The 24,061-nt window shown below is 43.3% G+C and overlaps 1 protein-coding gene across 2 annotated transcripts in view; it reads left to right on the plus strand.

The window, feature by feature from the left end:
* The first annotated feature begins 1,757 nt into the window (after positions 1-1,757).
* Positions 1,758-24,061, plus strand: part of GPC3 (glypican 3) — a 371,347-nt gene continuing 349,043 nt past the window's right edge. Inside the window, exons 1-2 of one of the 2 annotated variants that reach the window (XM_032474511.1) lie at positions 1,758-2,364; positions 2,833-2,904. In XM_032474511.1, coding sequence (XP_032330402.1) covers positions 2,190-2,364; positions 2,833-2,904 — 247 coding nt within the window. In that variant the 5' untranslated portion in view covers positions 1,758-2,189. The remainder of the gene's footprint in view (positions 2,365-2,832; positions 2,905-24,061) is intronic. The other variant, XM_032474512.1, reaches the window with a different exon arrangement.

Here is a 24,061-nt window from a genome sequence, read left to right on the forward strand (position 1 = left end):
CAGTCTCTTAACTTGCTTCCAATCCTGTTCCTTCTCCAAGCCATTCTGCACGATGTTGCTGGAGAGATCTTTTCATAAGGCAAATAGAATTATGTCACCCCTCTGCTTAAAGTTTCCTTAAGTCGTTCCCCAGGTTCTTTTGCATGGTTTTGGGACTCTGCATAATCTGACCCTCTGCTGCTTTAGCTCCTCTAACTCCCTGAAACCATCCCTTGCACCTCCCGCCCTTCAGCTGGGCAATGCCAGGCTCTCTCGTCGCAGTCTTTGTTCATGCTGCTGCTTTTCCCTTGGCACCCTTCCCCATATCTTCTTTCCTCACCTTCACTCCTACTGGTTTTTCAAGGCTGAGTTTAGAGCATCACCTCCTCTGGGAGGCTTTCAGTGACTTACCTTCTCACCCCTTAGAACTTTGCATTTGCCTTTATCTTGGCGCTTACCACATGCTATGTTAACATTTTCTGTTTGGTTGTCTTCCCCACAAGACCTGTTGCGCTTTGAGGTCAGGTACCACAGGTTAATCTTTGTGTCCCCATTGTGTGTTTGTATCTCAGTGTCTGGCACGTAGCAGCAGTTCAAATATTTGTTATTGAATGAATGCACGACCTCCTCAGCAACCTACCCTTCCTTTGCCTCTCTTCTCAGCCCACACGTTTGGCACACCACCTCCTCTCCCCTGGCCTGGCACTCACTGGAGAATTCCTGGGGTGGAGGCTCTCCCTTTCCTTTCTTTATCTATACCTACTTTTACGTGGATCAGAGAAAACACCATCAGATGATAAACTAATTCACACTGAGATGTTAAATCATTTCATGATACAAATACTCATTGAGTTACTACTATGTGCCAGACATTATGCTGAGGTGTGTGTGGGAGTCACCAAAAAGAATATGGGTATTAAAGATCTCTACTTAGAGCATATGGGTAATGACTAAGTGCATTCCTCCTCTGAGAGGTATTTGATTTTCAAAGAACCGGATTTCAAATGGTGAAATTTAAGCAGGAGAGGTGGGGATTTGGGTCTAGGAGATCTCGCAAACAGGTTAGCTCTGGCTCAATGAATTTGCTGTGTGAAATGATTTTCTAACGAGTTAGGCTGGCTTTAAGCCCCAGGTTATCTTGTCACCGGTTATGCTTTGCTTCATGAAGGGTCACCAAGGGCCATCTTACACGAGGCAGATTCTTTTAACATCCTGGGATCGGGTGCCTTCTCTGACTTTGTGAGGTTCTAGTAAATTAAACCTAGTAAGCCCCACGGGCTGTCAGACTTTTTAGGTACGGTATTCAAAGATGAGACAGGCTGTGAAGCTCCCCACCACCACCACCACCACAGCGGTCAGCAGCTGCCCGTGAATGTGACTATTTGTGGGTTGGGTTTTTGAACCAGGCCAGAGCTGCATAGGGAAAACAGTTCGAGGGAACCCCCTGGAGAGCAGTAAGAAGGGGTGGATTTTGCACGGAGGAGGAAGACTGTGTGGCACTGGTGGCCAGAGACAAGCTGGACTCGGCTGGGAGGAAGACTGTGGCGAAGCAGAGAGGGGTATCTAAGTCAGGGAACCCCACGTACCCCAAGGAAGGATGGAGAGGTTGCAAAAATCCTCAAGGGAAAAGCCCTCCCGGCTGTAGGCCAATGAGCGGCGGGAAGGAGGAGTGAGGCTGGGGAACTTCTCCCAGAGCCAGTCAGAGGGGACGGCTGCTGGGAAGCCAATCAGCGCGCCCGAGCCTGCAGCCCCTCTGCAGTAGTTATGCCAGAGCGCCCAGTGTAGAGCGGCGGCGAGCGGGCAGCTGGGCTGGGCCGCCAGGAGCCACCGCACGCGCTCCGCGTCCTTCTCTCGCGCCGCCCACGCCGGGTCCCGGCGCCGCGGTGCCCCAGCAGTCCCCGCAGCCCCGCGCCCGCAGGCTCGCCGCGGGGTCGCCGCCGCCCCCCGGCAGCGCCGATCGCCTCGCCTCGCCCCGCCCCGCCCCGGTCCCTCCTCGCCCCGCCCCGCCCCGGTCAGCCCCGCCCCGCCCGAGCCGCCGAGCCGTTCCCGCCCTCGCCCAGCGCCCAGGTAGCTGCGAGGAAACTTTTGCAGCGGCTGGGTAGCGGCACGTCTCCTGCTCCTCAGGGCCACTGCCAGGCTTGCCGAGTCCTGGGACCGCTCTCGCCCCCGCTGCCACTCTCCCGCGCTCTCCTCGCTCCCCGCGAAGCAGGATGGCAGGGACCGTGCTCACCGCGTGCTTGGTGGTGGCGATGCTGCTCAGCTTGGACTGCCCTGGACGGGCGCAGCCCCCGCCGCCGCCGCCGGACGCCACCTGTCACCAGGTCCGCTCCTTCTTCCAGAGACTGCAGCCCGGACTAAAGTGGGTGCCTGAAACCCCTGTGCCAGGTGAGGAGTCGTCCCTCGTGCGTTCCCCGCGCCCGGCGGAGAGCCAAGGGGCGCATGGTGGCCGTCCTCCGGGCGCCCTAGCCCCGCGGGGCGGCGGTCGTGCGCCCTGCCGCTGGGCACCTGTGAGTGGTCGCCGGGCCCGGGCCCTGCCAGGTCTCCCGAGGGAGGGAAGGAGGGTGTGTGTGGACCGCGTCCGCATCCCCCGGGCTCGCTAGGCTGTCAGCGAAGGTGCAAGTGGGAGGAACGGCCGGCATGGCCTTCTCTCGAGCGCCCATTTTTGGGGGGAGGGCGGGAAGGTTGGAGCTGGTTCTGCCGTCCTCGGCGACCTGGCGCCCCACATCCGAGCTGGTGCCTCTGGAATTTGCCACCCTCACTTGCACCTACGTGTCAGAATCTCAGCCTCAGCTGGACCGCGACTCGGGCCATTCTTTCCCCAACCTACCCTCACGCCCGCCCTCCTTTCCGCAGCCTGGGTTCCCGAGGCTCGCGGCCCAAGTGCAGGCAAAGTTGAGGACAGACCTCCGAATCCCGCAGTGGCAGGTAAAGACACGCGGAGGGAAACTTTTGAGTAGGAGGGTCCCCCAAATGAGGACGACTGAGCCTTTTCCTTCAAAACAGCGTCCCTCCTCTAGGCGGGCAAAATCGCTTCCAAAAGCGTGCCGCTGGCCCGGGGAACAGGAGCCCAAAGATGATTTAACTCCTCCCCTTCTCAAATTCATCTGCCTTCTTGACAGGCTGGACCCTGAAGGGGAGATGATTTTAGGTGGAGGAAAGTTTCTGAACGCTTGCCTTTTGTTCTGCACAATCAGATCGTGTTGTAAGGGCATATTTTAACCTTCGCTGAGGGCTGCCGCTGTCAACAGATGAATATTAATGGCCTTGTGTGATTGACTGTCCCGCGGTTGGACTCCTGAAAGCCTGCCTTAGAATCCAATTAGGACAAGTTGCTACACTGACAATGCAGGCAAGAAGAGTCGGCTTCAAACAGGTTAATTTATCAGAGGTGCGCTCTGAGAAACGGCTGGTTGTACTCACAAAACGTAAGACGTTTGTGGCCTCCAGGGTCTCTTCGCGACCCAGGCATGCAGCGCCGGGCGCGTCCAGCGCTTCCGAGGGATCGGGGAGCAGCCCTCGCCAAAACTTGGCTCGTGGCTCTCAACAAGTCAGGGAGGCGGGCCTGATGGTTGGACCAAGTTGTGAATGCGATGCGCGCCCTATGGGCGCTGCCAGCCAGCGTTCACCTAGGGAGGTTACCTAGGCAGCCAGCGCGCCCTCAGCCTTTTCTTTAGGTGGATGAAAAGAGCCGAGCGAGCCTGCTGTTTAGTTGCAAAGGTAATTGGTCACCCTTTTTGGTGACTGAAATGCAGTTGCGCATATGTTAAATATTGCTTGGCAGGGTTTCGCTCTAAGGGAGGGTAGAACTACCTCTTCCACTGTTAAGTGTTAATAACGTACCACGTGGGAGTGTGCAGGAGCTGTAAGGGGCAACCTATGAATCAGTTCCACAGAGCTGAAACAACAGGCGGATCTCTCTCCCCTCTAAGTGCCACGGTAATTAGATTTCTAAGGCCAGGGAACATGCTTTTGTTGATAATGTAAAAATTGGTCCTCACAGGATGAGCCCCCACAAGATGAATGGGTCCAGGGTTAGGGCTGGGGCCACATTTGGCGGAGTTGAAGCCAAGGAGTAAAGACTGTGCTTAGAAGAAAAAAAGACCAGAGGGAGTGTGCGGATATTCATTTAGCAACCCCCCTCTACGCAGACTCATGCAGACGCTCACCCTCCCTCGCCCTCCCCCAGCTCTCTGGCTGCCTGCCTCTTTGCAGCATCTGTATAAAAGTATTGGGAGGGCCCACACACTGTGTGTATGAGAGTTGGCCTGGGCTCCCTCCTTCCAAGCTCCCTTACTCCTGGCCTAAGGACAGCCATACTACATATAGAGAACAGGGACTCATAATGGAGATTTTTCATTTTCCTCAAATATTTCCCAAACTCTATAGGAAAAAATCACGTTCCAAGAGTCTTTACCATATAAACCCAACATGCCTTACTTGACTTCTATTTAACAAACATATGCCGTGTTGAGCACCTTCTACATGGCAGGCACTGTTCTGACTCGCCCTGGAGCAAAGCCAAACTTCAAATATGGTGATACCCATACAGCTACCATATATCCTGGATTTTCTGCGGCAGGGCAGATTTCCAGTACTCAGTCCTGGCATGAAACCATGTGTCCTGAATTTTAGCTGAGCAAATATGGTTACTGTAGATATGGAAACTATGGTGAAAATCCTAATGTCCATGTGTGGAAAGAGCTCATCAGTATTTCAGAGAAGAGACGATAATGGCCGACTAAATACAATGGCAAGTGCATAATTTCAAAATGAATAAATGTATAATTTGCTGCTGTCATTCAGTAGTTGGAAATTGAAAGAGAGCTGCAAATGATTTGATAGTTCTAAACCATCATGATGACCGCTTGACTTTTTTTCCTCCCATCTATATTTTAAGCCATGTTCGGTTCACCCACTCCACTGTATTTAACTGCATTAAAGCTTTCTTTGTCCCAGATAAAATGAGATTTGGTCACAACAAGGAGAAATCCTCAAGAATGTCCTGTCTCACTTAGGGGGAGCATTTGGGATTGACTGCTAACTTCGGCCATTAGCAGAATTGGGTTAGAGTGGATAAGGTACATTTCTTATGCTAATATGGATGAGACTAAATGGCATTTGAAATCAGCCAGCCTAAAAAATAAATCACTGGTGCTGAAGGACTACACTAGACTTCCACAAAGCTGATCTAAAGCCTTACAATCTCATGTTCCCGTTTCTTTTAGTGTTCAAAGGCACAGGATAGCAATTCTAAATAGCATGTCCCACAAATCCATAGATCTTTTCATACCCCACTCTTTTTTTTTTTTTTAAGGATTTGTAACTTGGAAAGCACCACAGATGGAAACCAGGCACACAGAGTTAGCATTTGGCAGAAAAATCCATATAACTGACTTTCAGTGTAGCTCTTTTGCCCTTATTTAATTTAGAAAAATTCAGAAAAAAAGCCAATGAGCTCATAAGTCTAGATGTTTATTTTGTTTTGCTTAACCTACCCACAGGCGCAATCAAGAATGGATACAATTTTAGGCAAGGAAAGTGAGCTAGTAATCAGACAATGATGTTTCCAATTGTCTCAAGGGAATGTTACAGAAGTCTGAAAAAAAATTCCTCTAAACAAAAATCAAGTGTAATTCACTTTATGAATGCCATACACCACATTTGTGGGGGGGGGTGGTGGTGAAGGGGACGGATGGGAATGAGAAAAATCAAACAAACCGTGGTAGTGTTGCAACTCCCCAAAGATTGAGGAATCTTGCCTTAGAGGGCCTTGGAAAGTGCGAGAACCAATCCAGAAGGCCAAATGCCCGTATGGGTAAAAGGCAGCCTTGAAGAGCCAAAATCGGCTTTGAGTTTCTCAAAATAGATGAAACAACATGCAAATAAAAATCAACGTTCTCTAAAAAAGAGAGAGAGTTTGGTATTTGGGCATTTGTTGTTGTCGTTTTTTTAAGTATGAGAATTAGCAATCTCATCTGGGTTGCCAGCTATGGTTCCCCAATTAGTGTGAAGCAGTTAGCAGTCCGAAAGTTGGGACAGAGAAGAGAAAGTGAGGTGTAGGAGGGTTTTCTCTCCTTGGAGATTGCATTGGACATTTGGGTGGGCAGGTGATTGGTTAAAACTTTGAAAAAGTTGTATTATCACGTGCTAACTTGGAATGGTTCGGAGAACTCTCAAATGTGGTCTGAATATATTTCTTACGTTAATTCTGATGATTGGTACTGAGATGTCCCTAGTGGGAAGCATCAGTCTGGTTGAGGAGATGGCTGATGGTCGGTGGAGCACCTTGGCCTGAAAGGAACCTCAGACAGCCTGCTCCTTGGCAGCTCTGTGCTAGGTGCAGGGGATGCCAAGAGGAGACAGACGTCTTTCCTTTTGTCAAGGCACTCACAGCCTAGTGGGGGAGCATACAAGTAAACAGGCTTCTCAGGAAACTTGTAGGATTAAATAGGGTGAAAAGGGCTAGAAAATACCTCCAGGAAATTGGCTGAAATGGTCACAATAGCCAGCCTGGGCAAGGGAAAAAAACTGAAGAGATGAAGTGGGAGATAGGGAGAAGTCGCTTAATAAGGCCGCCATCTTAAAAAGAGTTTTCTTAATTCTTGGAGCAAATTGTTTGTAAGCATTAGGAAATACAGGCATAAGAAGATTTTGATGGATGCTAGATGACACAGATGGTGTCAGTTTTGCAATGTGGTTTTTTCTTATGGGCTGGTAGGTTGTATCCAATATTTTGATGCAATATTTTTGAGCATTCTGCTGCTTCCATCTTTGGAGTTGCAATGTTTGCTGTTCACTGTAGCCTAGAAAAAGGCTGCTTATTACCAACCTGGGAGAAAAGAGGTCTGGATTTGTCTGCTATGAGACGAGACAGAAAATATGTTTTCTCCTTAAATGGCAGCTATCAATAGGACCCCGCCAACTTTAGTGTTTGATGCATACACAAAAGCTTGGGTCTTAAGAGGTATCTTATTACTCATTTCTAAGAAAATTGAAGATAATCACTTATAACTTGTGCACACGATACATCATTTGGAAAGAATTTCACTGGGGATCATATTGCTCAACTGAAAAGTTCTGGCATGCTGAATTTGTACATTTTTGTGAATGCTTCTTTTTACTCTGATCTCTAGCTTTTTTCTGCATATGGTTATTTGTATGTTTTAGATTATAAGCTCCTTAAAGGGAAAGCTCTGCATTTGATGCAGTGTTGAGCACAATGCTGAGAGTACCATAGAACATTTAGTAAATAATTGATGAGAATAGAATTTCTAGATCATGATACATTCTCTACGAAACTTCCGAATACTTTCTTAAGCTGTATGTCATCTTAGTTATTTTAAAAGCCTAAGTCCAAATTTTTATGGCACATCATTGGGGCATGTGGACAAACTTTTCAGGCTACGTGTATTTTGACTGGAGACTGCTTCAGGCTTACCTCAGTTAGCTGGCGACTCTTACCATCAGGCAGGGCTTATTAACGTTGAGTACCCAGAGAACAAGTTGAAATTAGCAACATTGTTATGACTGGCTTAGTATCATTAAAGATCAACAATTATTATAGCACGTAAATTGTAAGACATCTCTTAAATCAAACGCTCTTTGATTTAATGTCAGCTAGACCTTTCTCACTAATGTTGACATTACTGTATTTGGGAGTTGAGCTATAACACTTGCATGGACCTGTTGAAGTACCTCACAGGTTTCTGTAAACTGGGATCAGAATTTGTGCACAGGCTCAATTCCAGAGACCACACCAGGGAGCCTACATGTATTCGGCCCTGGCTGAGCATGTAAGTGGGTTCGATATTTTTGGTAATCTAGGGTCTAATGGGAAGTGTGGGCAGAAAAATCCCCCACTCATCTGCCCATATTTAGCAAATTGTCAGGCTTGAAACAGGATCCCTAGTGCTCCATTAAGAAATGAGCATCAGAAAATAGAATCCGTGTCATGGGCCTCAGACTGGCTTTAGAGCCAGCGTAAGGTAATGGGAATTTACCTTCTGAGATGTAATGACCGGAAGAGTGTGATTCAGAAAGCAGCGTGAAGGTGGGCACATCAGCAGAGAAAAGGTGCATTTGGAAATGCTGTGTGTGAGGGGAAAGCACCCTCTGGAATGTTCTAGTCTCACTCCGATACCTTGTTGAATATACAAAGTAAAGATTTAGTTCTGTTCTTCACATTGGGCCAATTAAATATCAATTATACAAGTGCTAAGTATTAGAAATACTTGTTTGCCATTTTTAAACAAAAATGAATCCAGATTGATTATCTAGGAAGGCATTTTCACTTTTGCCTCTCTTTGTGTGTAGCTGGATAAAGCCTTATTTGAGAGTTTGTATTTTTCCTCGTGAGTAAAAAGGAGTCAATGTTAAGACCAAAATGCATTGCTAATGTTCCGAACAGTTAATTACGCCTAGTAGCTGAAATTGTATTTATATGCTAGGTTAGTAAATCTACTAAGCTCTTTGAAGTATACTTAATAGGCTTATATTGATAAATAATTGATAGGAAGAGAGATAAAATACAAGTGAAAGTGGCAGTAAAAAGGGACAGGGAAGTCAAAGCCATTATAAATGAAACCTCCACCCACTGTATTCCAATCCATCCACCTGAAAGTTGATCAGAAGTGATGATTTTGAAAGTATTCTGTATTTTTAAAAATTTCCACAATGAAGCATGTATTTAGTCCTTGTAAATCCAGCAAAACTTTAGAGTAGAATTTTAATTGGCCTTTTTGAGTCTGCCTTTTGAGAAGAACTTTATTATTGGAAAATTAGAAATCCCGATTATAGTATCTTTAAGGTACATGTTCATAATTATCTGTGTCTCTCTACTAGACTGTGATCTCCTCAAGGTTATAGGGGCTGTATCTTATTTATCTTTGTATCCCCAGTGTCTAGCACAGTGCATAGCACAAATAATAGGTACTCAATAAATATTTGTAGGCTAAATGAATGAATGGAATTACAAATGTACTGTAAACATAAAATTTCCATAAAACCAATATTTAAGTAGTTGATTCATTTTTACTGATATACTAGGGTTTCTAAAAAAGTAACTACCTTTTCAGGTCAAAAACCTACTTGTTGCCTATAGGTAAGTGATAATGGACACTCGTTTAATTCATTTGGCTGTACTGTAACTCCTTGGAAGAGGTAGATTACCCAGATCCTACAAGAGGTAAGTAAGTAGTTTGTGCTTGTTTACAGGGCTATTCTAAATAGTTTAAAAATAAATTAAATATGTCCACATATACATAAATGCATATATTTATCTTCACTTTACAGATCTGTGGTATTTAGTGTGAAAATAATGCAACTGGTGTCAGTTACAGAAACATACATTAAGTATATGTAAGTTTTTCCTCAGTGTTTGGTGTTTCTTACCTATAACATCAAGCTTCATAAATGTACATTTAAAAGGACATAATCCAAAGTGGATTTTCAACCATGGAAATTTTATTGGATTAGTATAAAGGGCCTTAAGAGAGTCCTCTTAATTTCTGTATGCATTAGGGCATACTTTTAAAGTCAGCCGAGAAAACTCCATTAGTTGGCTAAGGATGATCCGTCGGGATTTCTTTCAGATAGAGGCCCAAGTAGGAAAGGGGAAAAAGGAAAGGGATACGTTCATTTGAAAATAATGTTAAAATTCTATTTGCATAGTTTCCTCCTTAATAATGGTTCTGCTCCCTCTCTCCAAAACTCTGCATTCTGGTACGTACAGTATGTATCGTGGTGTCCTGGGATTCTCCGTTGCTTTTTTTTTTAATTTTAAAAAAATTTTAAAATTTAAAATTTCTTTTTCTCCATTGCTTTCTGTCAAATTTTGATTTGGATGACTGAAGCTGAGGGAAACATAGTGAAGAGAGGAAGAGATACAGGGAGGAAATTAAAAGCCCACACTCTGGTATAGATCAGAAAGTTAACTGGCCTGTAACAGGCTGAAAGGATTGGAAAACGTTTGGATATGGAAATTTTCATGCGTGCAGAGATGCCGCAGAGATATGCCCCAATTGCATTTGGTTCCCAGAAATACCTTATCTGTACTTCTCAGTTAGTATCCATGTTTTGAAGTACATAGTTTATTCATAGCCTCTGCCAGACCCTTTGCTTGTTGAATGGAGGAGCCATGTTTGACTGTCATGGTCTCCTCTAGAGTGGTGACTAGAGTGCCTTGTACAGAGTAAATAATAAAGGTTGGAGTGAATGTAAGAATAAGTAAGTAAAGATATAGTCTAGAGGGCTTGATCACTGTCAAATGAGATCCTAGGATGGTATCCACCTAGGGAACGACAGATTCTCTGAGTGCATCATTGTCTAAGTTGATCAGCACAGAGACTGAGGAAGGGGGTTGGTGAAGCTGAAGCATATTTTTCTATTCTCTGTGGCCCTGGGAGCCTTGTTGCCCCTCTTTCAAAACTGAAGTTTGAGGAGAAAGTGACAAGTCGAGAGAGATTTTTAGCTGCAGCCTTATCTAAATGTGGTGTTTGCATATGATTTATATATAGATATTCATAGATTATATATGTATAAATATATATTTATATTATTTTGATAGCAACAGTTAATAATTATGTGCTATTTAAACTGTTTGAAAGTCGCTAATTGTTACTCTTAGCAGTGGGCGGTCTTTCACAATCATCCCTTACATTTGTGTCGTGAAAGCCTTGCTTTTATATAGCTTATGGACAAACAATGCAGCCACTCGTAGTGTGTCTGCAGGTTCAGGTTCTGAATTCCACAGATCTGCTTGGTTGCAACACACACACACACACATTTGTACACACATACATGCACACATATAATATTCCTACAACTCCTCAAGGGGTACACCCTTCATCATCTAGAGGATAAGCGTAACCTACACTGGGAAGAACAAGGGGGCACAGCTTTTCAGAGCTTGAGTAAACCATTCTGAGTTGGATTGGCCCCAAATTGTCACAGAGCTAGTTGTCATTGATTTCACAGAGCTACTGCTCATTTCTCAAGTCCCATCACTTCCCTAAGCACAGAGATGTGACCCTTGTTCAATTAGTGGTGGTTAACGCATACTGTGAATTTGGCTCATTTTGGAGAACTGCTTCTAGCACTGGCTGCATTGTGTGTTGAGCTCCATGGAAGTGAGCCTGTGACCCAAGAGGTACTTTTCAAGTTAGGTTTCATGGAGTGACTGTATTGGGAGCCACACTTAAATGTTTTGGAAAACAGATGGAAATTCTCAGAAAAGGAACCTACTGATAAAGAACTTTACATGGTATCTCTGCATAAAAATTTAAAAGTTTTTCATCTAGTCTTTACTTCAACCAGCATTTATTGACCACAGATTCTGTACCAGGAGCTGATAAATAAGATAAAATCACTGCTTAGGAAGGAAGCCAGTAAGGAAAACTGTGGATGTCAAGACAGCATAATGAGAGCTGCCGTAGAGCTGGGTGCTATACGGGGATCTGGGTGCTGCTGAGCTATGGAGAAGGGGTGCCTAGTTGCCGAAAGTGGGCTGTCACGTAAGGTCTGTGCAAAGGTACAGGGGTATGAGACAAAATGACACATTTGTTGGACTGGAATACTTCGGACTGTTTGAAGTACAGATGTAGGGAAAGTGGAGGAAAGATAAACTAGAAAAGTAGATAGGAAATGCTGAGGAGTTTTGTTGGACTGTATCCAAGGATGATGAAGAACCATGAAAACATTTGAAGAAGAGGAAATATTATTCAGGATGGAGGATGACTGGAGAGTGAGTGGTAGCAGGGAATTTTAATAAGGCAGGTGAAAAGGCAGGCAGTAAATAGGAGAATAAAAGGTAAAGTTGAGAGAATATAGGAAATAGAGTAGACATGAGTTGGTGACTGGATATGAGGACAGAAGGGAGAGTCTAGAACTTCTAGTTTTGCTGGGTGGTGGGGCATGGCAGATAATAGGTTATTAGTAAATGTTGAATAAATGAGTGAAACATAGGAGAAACATTTTTGAGGGGTGAACAATGAGTTTGATTTTTGAACAGGTTGAGTTTGAGGTGTCCTTTAATCATTGAGGCAGAAATGTCTGGTAAGCAGTTGAGGTTGTGTTTTGGATCATAGAAGACAGAGCAATCAGGGCTGGAGATACATGCATGGACATTAGAAGCATATAGATGGTAATTGAAAACTGGGAATAGACGAGATCACTGGGAAAGAGTGTATATATTCTTCTTGAGTTCAGGAGAAGCATAGTCAGGGCTCATCAGCATATCGGCTCAAGCTGGAGGTCCTGGGTGTGGATGATATTTTCCAGGCTTTTGTATGTGACATGTCTTAAAATGTGTTTTGCCAGCATCTGGGGATTTTTTTTAAAAACTGCCAAAGACTTTAAGAACTCTCTTGATTAAAAGTATGAGTGTATGTTGTCATTGTCCAAGACTTTGCAAATAAGATTACTCCAAAACACACACACACACACACACACACACACACACACACACACACACACACAGAGACTTCTGTTTAGAAAAATACATTGGAATCAAGGGATCAGATTTTTGTTATTTTTGATAGTAATAATTAATAATTATGTGTGTTATTTAAACTGAAAGTTCTTGTTACCCTTAGCAGTGGGTGGTCTTTCATCATCATATCTTACATTTGTGTCGGGAAAGCCTTGCTTTTATATAGCTTATGGACAAACAATCCAACCACTTGTAATGTGTCTGCAGGTTCTGAGTTCCACTGACCTGTCTGGTTCCAACATGGAGGTCCCTCTGGCTCTCCCCCTCTAGAGAATGAAAGCTATCCTAGCGTGTAACTTTGGAGTTCTGGTCTCTATTCTATTTCACCCTGAGTCCTACTGGCTAGTCTTTGAAACGTGTGATTCCATGCACATACTAGGAATACTTGTGTGATTGGGCTGATCTTTTCTTAAGGGTCTGTCTATGGAGATGTGATTTTTTTTTGGTTGGTGGAGGGAGAGGGTTGTATAATTTTCTGTTTTATCTGGCATAAATGGTTTCTTTACTTTCTCTGTTGTTCAAGAAGGTGCCTTCATCAGGGTTTCTACTTTTGTTCAACAGAAGCTTAAAACTACCTGTTCTCCAGTGGTTTTTTTTTTTTTTTTTGAGGCTACTTTAAGGTTGCTGGAATAATTTGGAAGGGCCACAAGAGAAGATCACAGAAACTACCACTTACTGAGTGCCTACTGTGTGTCAGTTGCTTTATATTTAATCTCTTATTTAATCTACACAGCAAAGCTGAGAGGTAGGTGGTGTGTTATCTCCATTTTACAGATGAAGAAACTGAGGCCCAGAAAGTTTTACTTCCCCTCAGGTGCTGTAAGTGGTGGAGCCAGGATTTGCATCCAGATTTGTCTCACTCCATAGCTCATGCTCTCTGCAATATATCCATTAGATTATGAGAGAAAGGACTATGGTCTGGATATGAACTATTTGACTTCAATTCCCACACACCTTTGACTTTTGTGATATTGTACACTCTGGGCTCCCCTCCTACTTGTAAAGCTGACTCTTCCTCCCACCCTTTATTAAATGCAAGTGTTCCAGTCGTATTTGTTCATTTCCCTTTTGGTTCTCTCTTTGTTCATTCCCATGACTTTATTATCTTTGCTGTTTGAATGGCTCCCTCATCTCTTTCCAACCTGACCTCTTCCTTGCTGTCCAGTTCAGTATTTCCCAATTGCCTGCTGGAGATCTCCATCCAGAAGTCCTGCCAGTTCTTCACTTTCAACAAAATCAAAAATTAGTCCATGATTTTCTTTTCCCATCTGCACAAACCTGCCTCTCTCCAACATTCTATGTTTCTGGTGATAGCATCTTTGTCTGGTACCCATCTTGAAGTCTTGAAATCATCTTTGACTTCTCTCTTTACATCTCACGTCCAAATTAAATGGCTACGTCCTGCAAGTCTGCCTCCATTGTGCCTCTCACTCTTACCCTGTTGACATGTGTGCCCTCTACTCAAGCATAACAGGCTGCTAACGCATTACTGAAAGGACCCTGTAGTTGTGTGCCTCCACATCTTTGCTTGTAGACCACCTGACTCTCTTTCTTTTATCAGTGCCTGCTGCAGTCCTACCCATCTTTCAAGGTGTCAGTGCAATGCCATCTTCTTCATGAATCACTTTGTGATTCCTGATGACTAGATGTGATCGTTTCTCCTTTTGAAGCCTGATATCACTGTACTTCTCCTATGGCCTTGTTTCTCCTTTGCTCTTGTAATTATTTATGTACTTGACTTTTTTCTTCTTACTAGAGCCTTGCTCCTGAAAGTGTGGTCCATGGACCAGCAGCATCAGCATCACCTGGGAGCCTGTAAGAAATGCAGAATCTCAAGCCCCATCCCAGACCTACTGAACCCGAATTTATATTTTTAAACAAGATTCCCCAGGTGATTTGTTTGCAGGTTAGAGTTTCAGAAGGGCTGCTTCCAAGTGTAAACTCCTTGAGGGTAAGAACCTTGCAGCACTTAAGAGAGGGTCTTGCAGGGAACTATACTCAGTATCCTTTAATAGCCTATAATGAAAAAGAATATGAAAAGAATATGATAATATATATAACTGAATATATATATATATATGTAACTGAATCACTATGCTGTACACCAGAAACTAACACAACATTGTAAATCAACTACACTTCAATTAAAAAAGAGAGGGTCTTGCCTATAATACATCATTGTTCTTTTGATTTCTCTTGTTTTTGCTCTGCTTCAGCTATTTATTCATTGATGCAGATGGGTGGAGTGGGGGAGAAAGGGAGGGTGGGAGGAGAGGGCAGGAGAGAGAGATTCAGAGAGTGTGGGGGAGGAGAGGGAGAGAATGAATGTGAGAATGAGTGGGCTAGAGAGAGCCTACGGGATCTTTGCTTGGTTGCTAACTTTGTGACCAGTTTGGAAAACAGTCTTTCCTCCCCCAGATGAGTAGACCCTCTAGTCTAGGCCTTGCCTTAATTTAATGTGGCCAGAGGCAAATATCCCTTGAGATCATTGCTCTTAACCTCCGGAACTAATGGTTTCCCACGTTGTCATTGGCTGGAATTCTGAGGGATGTCTTCTCTGGCCATCCCCAGAAGTCAGAGTGGAACTTTTTAGGAGTTTCAAAGAGCCATGGAAGAACTGCTCAGTGTTTCAAATAGTCCCTTCTATTTTCAGAAACAGATTTTCTGCTTTGTTTTCAAACTTCAAAGTTTATTTCTGAAATAAAGGTTTATTTTCCCCCACGGAATTCTGAAGGTTTTATACAAGTGTTAATTTCTAAAACCCGAGTCATTTCTTGCCTTTGAAAGTTCAGTGCTGTGGGTCAATTTAGTAACGTTGCCTGAAGGTTCTTTTGGCCTTCAAAAGCTGTCAGATTGCCTTTTTGTTCTTTGAGAGAGTAAGGTTGCCTCATTCACAAAGCCTGAAGGTGATGTTGGAACCAACATTTATTCAATCATTCAGAGTCTTCCCCCACCCTTCAACAATATTCAATTTTATTTTCAGGTTAGATCCTGGTGGCTATGAGATGTATTATCAACTAACAATTCTGGGTAAAATTCCCCAAAAGCTCATCAACATTTCATAGAGTAGTGATGAGAAGTAGGCCAGGTTATTGTAGGGGAAGAGTGGATGTTCTGTACACACTCATCACAGCCCTTTGGGGGGATCGGGGTACTTCCAGAGCGCCTGAGGGTCCTCCCTTCATCATCTGTCGGACAGCTCCCCATATCTTCCCTTTTCACCTTCCTCTTTTTCACCCTCACACTCTCTCTCAACTGGTTATAATTTAGAACAGAAGGTGTTTTATGGTTTGCTATATTTATTGAGTGGTTTTGTGTTTCTTGTTCTGTAAAAAAAAAAAAGATGCGTGGGATGTTTTATATTTTCCTCTCTGTTTTAGTTGTAAGTTGTGTTTCCTTTTCCTATAGCTCCTGATTTCCTTTTCTCCCCTCTCTTCCCCCATCTTCCTCTGCCTCTGCCTCTGCCACATCCTCTTGCCCTCACTGATTCTGGAGAGAAAACAGGCTTTGCATTTCTGCCCACATATTTGGTTGGGGTACCCGGTCACTTCTCTTGGTATATTGCAAAATTCAGTTCCTTAGTTTGGAAATGAAGAGGTCTAAAATGTGCACCGATGATAAATTTACATTCCACTTTCTAAGAACTCTGAGTATTTAAAAGGCTTTTTGTACAGATAGGACGAGGCTAAATATATCTGACTCAAGTACCTCAGATCATTGCAATGTAGTTTACATTCTCTCGCACTTTGTCATAATTCTCAATGAATGCAAATTGCATCTTTGTTCTTAGAAATCTATTTTCTTATACTGAATGCCTTTCCTTTTTCTAAAGATAAAGGTGCCCCTTTGAAACACTGCTAGAGTGGGGTAGGGCTGACATCTACCTTGTAGGCTAACCAAATTGCTTTTCCCTGATGCAGTTATCACATTTCAGGACATTGTTGCATTTGTAGGATTTTATTGTCCTCATTTCAAGTTTGACTACAGGTTAGAGAGTGTATTCCAACTGGACTGTTTCTTGGTATTTTTTCTTTGTCCTTACACTTATGGCGATCTTTGGTTTGTCCTATATGTATTATCTCTTCCAAGCTTGGCCAAGGTTCTTAGGTTATGCAGTTATGTATAAATATTTAACAAGTTAAGTTAGACAAAATGTGCTTGAAGATACTTCAGCCCTCCCCCCTCTGTCCCTACCGCTCCCACCCCAGCTCAGTTCTTGTGTGGACTCACAGATGGTTGCTTTATCTCAGATGTTTAGATTTTGAGGACATTCCTTTGCACTTTGCTTGACAGACACAATGAAATGGAAGCTTTTCAGTCAATCTTGACTACCAAAATGGTAGCACCAAGAAACAGATAACATTAGGCTCTTCTTCCTATTTTTTTTCTAACCAGTTATCCAAACTCCCCAAAGCCAGAGAGTTTTAAGTATGAGATTGTGTGTTTTTTAAGAAAATATTTTGGGTAAAGACTAATGTTCTCGAGTCAGGAATAACAATTAGTACCATTCATTAATCAGGGGGCATGTTTTGACTTTGAGTCCTGGCTAGGAAATATAAACTGTGAAAGTCACACATATATATGAACCTCAGGCAAATTTATGACTTGTCAGCCTTTTAAGGTTAAATTCTTAACCCCAAATCGGGGCTGGCTTTATATGTGGAGTTCGGCACATTCCTCTGGGCCACTGAACACCCCCTCCCTGAGCCCTTTGCTTAACAGCAGCTAATGGCCTAATGAGCAAGAAGGATTTCTGCCTCTTATCAGCTGCCTAAACAGCAACAGGAAGGCTGATATACAGAGTATAGGTCAAAACCTGAGTTCTTGAACCAAAAACCTACAGGGTCAGTTTAAAACTGGATATGTGGTATCTCTGTAGACATCAATACCTGTCAGTAAAGGAGCTGGACACTTGAGTTCAAACAAATAGTAGTAGTTGTGAAAAGTATGAACAGTCTAATTAATTTTGCTAATAGTTCTTTCCTTCTTTGTTTAGTTCTCCTATAAATAGCCTTCATATAGTCTTTAATGAGCTTTTCGTTTGCGCCTGGAGGTTATTATGGTCACGCGGCAGTGTTTGTCAGCTGGCGATGATGAGGGAGGCAAGGATATTTATATTTTGGCCCAGATTTTGGAGGGGGCTGCCAAATAAAGGTAAATAGATATCTACTACTACTACTTTTCTTTGTAAACCGAGTTTTTGAATAAATATGCACTCAATTTGCCACCGAGCCAGAGAAACCTTTGTAATTCTTCATATCGTACTCAGACCTTTTTAAGGAGAAAAGAGTCATTTCTTGTTTCTTAGACCCATTTGGAGTCCAGGCTCAGATTCGCATAGAATAAATAGTTTAGGGTATTCAGTGCCCATCATAGTGAAAGCCCCTTGACTTTCATCTTCTGCATTTGCATTTTTTCAGAGACAATAATGAAAACATTTTTTTCGGATTCAGTTCTGTTATTGAAAATCCTATTTACATAAACAGGCATTGTTGTGGCTTAGGGAAGAATGTGGGGTCCCATTCTTTACTCCTTGTATATCTTTGCTAAGGCTTGTCTAAATAGAAGTAATGACGCTTTAGTCTGAGCAGCTTTTCTCATTTAGGTAAGCAGGGTGGTTTGAAATTTCAGTTTACTAGATAATTGAGTTTCTTCTTCTTAATTATTTCAGGCATGCAGGTTTCTCTCTTGATAGTAAAGACCCTCAAAATCTAGTAATCTCCTCAGGCATCCGTTTGGTAATAAAATCCTGTGCATTTTCAGGGGTTAATTTTCATGACAATTGTGCGTCCCCTCCCCATCCCAACCCTTGAAGAAATTCTGCCATCTTTTAGGGCTTTGGTCTCCTCACATTTACAAAAGCACACTTTAAAAATATATAAGGATGTTGTTGGAATGACTGGATCTAGACGAAATTTAAATGTATTCAGATTCATGCTCATTACACAACTTTCATTTAGGGTTTTTAATAGCCTTGTCATATTTCTCAGAAAATCATCTTCCTGACTTTGCCAGACTTGGTTTTCTGCCCTGAATGAAAAACTGAAGATCAGCAAAAGCAGAGCCTAACTATCCCCTATTCTATCCTTTTTCTCAAAAAAATTTAAAAAAAAAGAAAGAAAAAGAAAAGAAAAATTCTCAGAGGTCATCTGGTGCAGAGTGAGAGAGTGAGGTGGGAAAAACCCTAAAAAAAAAAAGCTCAGGCCGCCTTCACATCTGCTAGTCATTCCCACTGGTGTGACTTCAATTCAGCAAGTTTTTATTGAGCACCTGTGGTGGGGGCAGTGCTAATAATCGTTAACATTTATTGAGCCAGGCGCTGTGCTAAGCCCTTTATGGGCAACATCCCATTTAATCCTCACAATAGAACTACCAGGTGGGTATTATTATTTCCCCCATTTTACAGATGAAGAAACTGAGGCTTTACAGAGGTTAAGTGACTTATCTGCGGTCAAAGAGCTACAAAATGAATTAAACTCACTTAGTCTGGTTTAAGAGCCGTGTTCCTACTCGCTACTCTTGTGGTGGGCTCGGCATTGCTGAGAATTACTCCTGCAACCAGTTTTGAGAACCCACTATACGTGAGATGCTGGGGATTCAAACTCAAATACCCAACTCTCTCTGCTCTTGATGGGGGAGGTGGAGAGATGAGGACCGTGCATGGAGGGGTCTCTTATCTGTTGAGGGGAAGGAGGAGGGCATGGGAAGAGCTTGAACCTGTGGGAACGTGGCCCAGCAGCCTGGGGTCATGGGCATTTGATTTTCCTGTTCAGTGAAGGATATCATCTCTGAGTTGAGCTGCCTCAGTGATTGCATCAAGCTGTTTCCATCACTGCCCAAGCTGACTGGAGCATCAGCTACCTCGAACCCCACACTCCTTAGATATGCATGGTCAGCCCGGTTTGGGAGAACTGGCTCCATAGGTCGCATGTCACCATTTCTACTTTATTTCAGTTCATCCTTGGAAAAAAAAGTAAAAAGTAAATGAGGCAGATATTCCTGAACCAAACTGCTGTGGTCTCAAGAGCTCAAGGCTTTCTGAAGGCAGGTCATATAAGACTAGCAGCCCACGGGAGACCCTGGATCCAGGCTTGGTTCGTGCAGCTTGATCTGGAGCCCTCCTGGCGCTGCCTCGTAGAGCCCACACTGGGCTCTGGAGAGCTCTGTATCTGACTCACCCCCAGCTTGACAGGGGAATGAAGTTACTATTAGCAATTTCTGAGTTTTTCAGTGAAATCATGGGAATGGAAGGCAAATCCCCAAATCACCTGTTTGGGTAATTTATTTTTGTTTTTCATAGCTCCCGAAGAAAGCAAGGAGGAAAAAAAGTCACTACTGAGCATCACTGAAAACTCTTTTATGTATTGCATGAATAACTTAAAATTTCTTCAATTTGGGGGAGCATTTGGTTCAGGGTAAAGTGGACTCACCAATGTGTGTGTGTGTGTATGTGTGTTTGAAAGTCCTTGTGTCTCCAAGGTTCTCATAGTTGCTTTGCAATGGTTTGCCTGCCAAGTCACCTCCCATGCACTTTCTCCTTCATTAAATCTCTTTCACAGAAGGGGTTGCCACCAAGTCTAGATTTCAGTAACATGCAGGAGGAAGGCCAATTAGTGAGGATTTTGATTCATATTACATGAGAGTGGGAGGAGGAGGAAAAATCTGTCCTTCCCAGTCCTTCAGACACTCAAGTTCTAACACAACAGTATGGTGAAGATGTATAAAATTACTGGAGCATTTACACAGCTATTCCCCAAGATGGCATAAATGCCACAGCACTGGAGCATGTCAGTGTAGACACTCAGATCAGCTGAAGGATAGGAAAAAGCAAAAGATCAATAACATTGCTTCTCACTCGGGGATCAAGAGTGAGTGATTTTTCTTTTGGTTGCATTTTGCTCAGGTGCAGTGTGTATGTTGTACTAACAAGGCAACCGACTCCCTTTTCCACAGGTTCCTATCATAGGGAAAGGGGAAAGATAAAATAGAGGGCACAGATTATTTACAGTGGCTGAGAAAGTAATTACAAGGTGCAGTGGCTTGAAACTGAAATTTAGGTTAGCCATTAGAGCTGGGAGAAGCATCTTAACAGTAAGGGCAATTGGGCATTGGAAAGATTTGCCTGGGAGCTGGTTAAACAGCATCTCCAGAAGTGCTGAAGACTAGGGCAGATGTCATGTGAAGAGACTCCTACCAAATTCAGGGTTGGGCTGGAGACCCAGACTGATAAGCATCTTCCATTGTTGCCCAGCTCTCTTTGTGATTATTAATTGCTAGTAGCTTGAAACATTTTTTTTCATGTATACAAAATATACCTAATTTGTTAGGCATAGGAAAACAAACGCATTGAGCAGTGAGAATGAGACATTTGGATTAGTCTGAGCACCCTCCTGCAGACTTTCTGGAATATGAGCCAAGGACTGAGGCAGTATTATCCTTTTTCGCTTCTGCAAAGCTTCTTCTGTCTTCTAGTATGGGATTATTGCTGTTAAAGTAACATTTGGGCTTTGTCAATACGACTTTCTCAGGGCTGAGCATGGATACAATTTGGCTCTGGTCCCTTTAATCTTTTTAAATCCCTTTGACATTGCTCCTTGTCCCTATCCTGGTGTTCTGGATTAATTCTCGAACCCCTACCTCCTCTTTCCTGGGCTGGAGGAAGATCCCAAGGAAACTCTTTAACCTTGAGATACGAGAGAATTACTCAAGGAATGTTGCACTTTAACATAACACCTGATGAAATTGCTCAACCAAAGTGGTAACTCACCCGTGATGAAACATTTAGACATTACTAGGTGAGGGCGAGAGGGTGTGCTAGTTTCCTAGGGCTGCCGTAACAAATTAGCTCAAATTTGGTAGCTTAAAACAACTGAATTTATTATCTCACTGTTCTGAAAGCCAGAAGTACAAAATCAAGGTGTCCGCAGGGCCACATTCCCTCCAAGGGCTCTAGAAGAGAATCCTTCCTTGCTTCTTCTGGCTTCTGTTGGCTCCAGGCCTTCCTTGGTTTGTGACTGTGTCATTCTAATCCTGCCTCTGTCTTCACATGGCCTTCTGTATCCTTCCTGTGTCTCTCCTCTGTGTGTGTTTCATAAGGACACCTGTCGTTATTTTTAGGGCCCACCTGGATAATCCAGGATGACCTCATCTTGAGATCTTTAATTTAATTACATCTGCAAGACCTTTTTTTTCCCCCAATAAGATCACATTTCTTGGTTCCAGGTGATAGGACATGGACATAATCTTTTTTGGGGGGCACCATTCAATCCACTCCAGAAGAGAACTTTCTGAGCCTCATAAATCAAACCAATTTACCAGAGTTCTTTACTCTAAGGGGAACTTATTCTAAGGAAGCTTAAAGTCAGTTGTAAAATTTCAGTGTGTTTCCTGAGTGGGATGTGGTTGGCAACTGCTGTTAACCCACTTTCCGCATGGTTACATCAAGGACCTGGGGAGTGAAATGACTTACCCAAGTCACTCTGGATCAGAAGAGTTCTGAAACAGAATAGGCTACTGTATTATTCAACATGGACTTTGTGTCTTAACTCATGGCTCCTATTGGATTTTTTTTCTTAAAAAATATTTTTTTCCTAAATACTTTAGCCATGGGAAGGCAATTGTTGCCTATTAGCCACCTAAAAAATCTTTTCACAGGATCTGTAGCATCAAGGTGATGGTGTGCTTTCAATCTACTGTAGCTGTCCACCTAGTCTTCGTGGTTTGCTGAAACATGAGCTGCAGGGAGTTTTAGAAGCCAGAGACATGTAAGCAGAAGACTGCCTTTTTACGCTCAGGTATACTGAGTTTTAGGTACAACTTGCATGCAGAATGGTTGTCACAGATGAGACGTTCTCTGAAGGAATGCTTATGACGAAAAGACCCGTTGTAACATTTATGGAAGTGACAACCTTGGCATGTATAAAGAGTAGGGAGTTAGAGTACGATCTTCATGGAAACGCAGAGAGAAAGGAACCTTGGAGGTCACCAGTTCCATCCTCCTACCTAGTGCAGGGGTCCCTTTTGTGGTCATCTCTGATATTGCTACCCAAATTATGCTTGGATGCTTCAAGACATAGGGAGCTTACTATAGTATAGGAAGCAGGGTCTCATTGTTGAGAATTTGTTCATCCATTCAACAGGCATTTATTGATTGTCTACTGTATACCGGGCACTATATCATGTCAGGGAATACAAAGATGGCCAAGATGTAGTTCCTGTGCAGAAACTTACAACTTAATGGTAGGTATAAGAAAAGTATACCTACAGGTTTAAAACGGAGATAGCAAAATGCAGTATTAGAGGTACAAAGTGTGCTGGAAATTCTTAGAGTTGACAGCTCATGGGGCTTATTTGGTGGAGAGGGTAGCCGGGGGAGGGAGACAAACAATTATGAAAGAGACATTTGACAGAGACCTTATGGATGAGAAGGTTTTAATAGCTGAAGCTAGGGGAAGAGCACTCCAGGGACAGAAATAACATGAACAAAATAGGGAAGCAGGAAATAAAGGCATGTGTTAGGGAAGCATTAAATAGGCATTGAATTCTCCCAACCACCTTGAGAGGTAGATGTTATTGTTCCCATTTTATAGATAAGGAAGGCAAGGCCCAGAGATTAACTTGCCTAATATCAGACAGCTATTAGGTGGCAGAGTTGGGGTTCACACCCAGGTATGTCTAATTCCAAAGTCCTTCCCTTTGCTTGCTGCATGCCATCCATCAGGAAACTATCTGACAGTAGCTGGCCTCTGGAGACAAAGGGGTATGTAAAAGGGAGTGTGGTTATTGTCTGGGGTGAAGCACTATACTGGCTGGGTTGTTGGTCTTTGCCTTGGCCCGTGTCCATGTTCACGTATAGCTATTGTCAAGTGCTATTAACAAAGCCTTCTTAGAAGGGCAGAAGGAAGCCCTTTGCTTCTTTTGTCTCCTTCCAATGCCCAGACTAGAAAGGGCTCAGTGACTATCGATTGACCTATAGTTGGGAAACTTAAGACTCTCAGACCTAAAATTATCCACAGGCTCATCTAGTCAGGCCTAGATTTGAAAAGGTATTTGGTTGAGTCACACAGCTAATTTGGTAGCAGAGGAGATAATAACACTTTAGTCTTGGTAGGGAAGGGCTCTTTCCCCCAGATGTGATTTTGTACACAGGAGAGATGGCCTAGCGCTTAGATTGAGCCTGATGTGTTGAAATTCTCAGCTCTGCTTCATGTCTGCATATTTGAAAATTGTTCATGAAAAATAAAGGTTATAGATCTCCTAAAAGATGGTATCTCAGCTACTTATCTGAGTAGAATAACAATTAGTGCAAAAGTGACTAGAGGAGACAGGAAAACTGCCTTGGTTTAGTCCCTCTGGCAGAATTCTCAAAGGGTCTTTAGCCCAGCTAGCATATTCTCCAATCTGATTTTGTTTTTATTAGGGCTTCCCCCGATCTAAATAAAGTGGGTGTGTGTGAGGGGTGGTGGGTGGGCAGAGAAGAGAAGAGGAGAAAGAGAGAGACCTTCATCTTGGGCTCAGGAGTCCTTCATTTTCCCTGCAGTTCTGCTTCTTCTAAGTACTGCTCTAGTAGCATCAATTAATCTGACCTAGTTCCTT

The sequence above is a fragment of the Camelus ferus genome, chromosome X (assembly GCF_009834535.1).
Source record: "Camelus ferus isolate YT-003-E chromosome X, BCGSAC_Cfer_1.0, whole genome shotgun sequence".
Lineage (NCBI taxonomy): Eukaryota > Metazoa > Chordata > Mammalia > Artiodactyla > Camelidae > Camelus > Camelus ferus.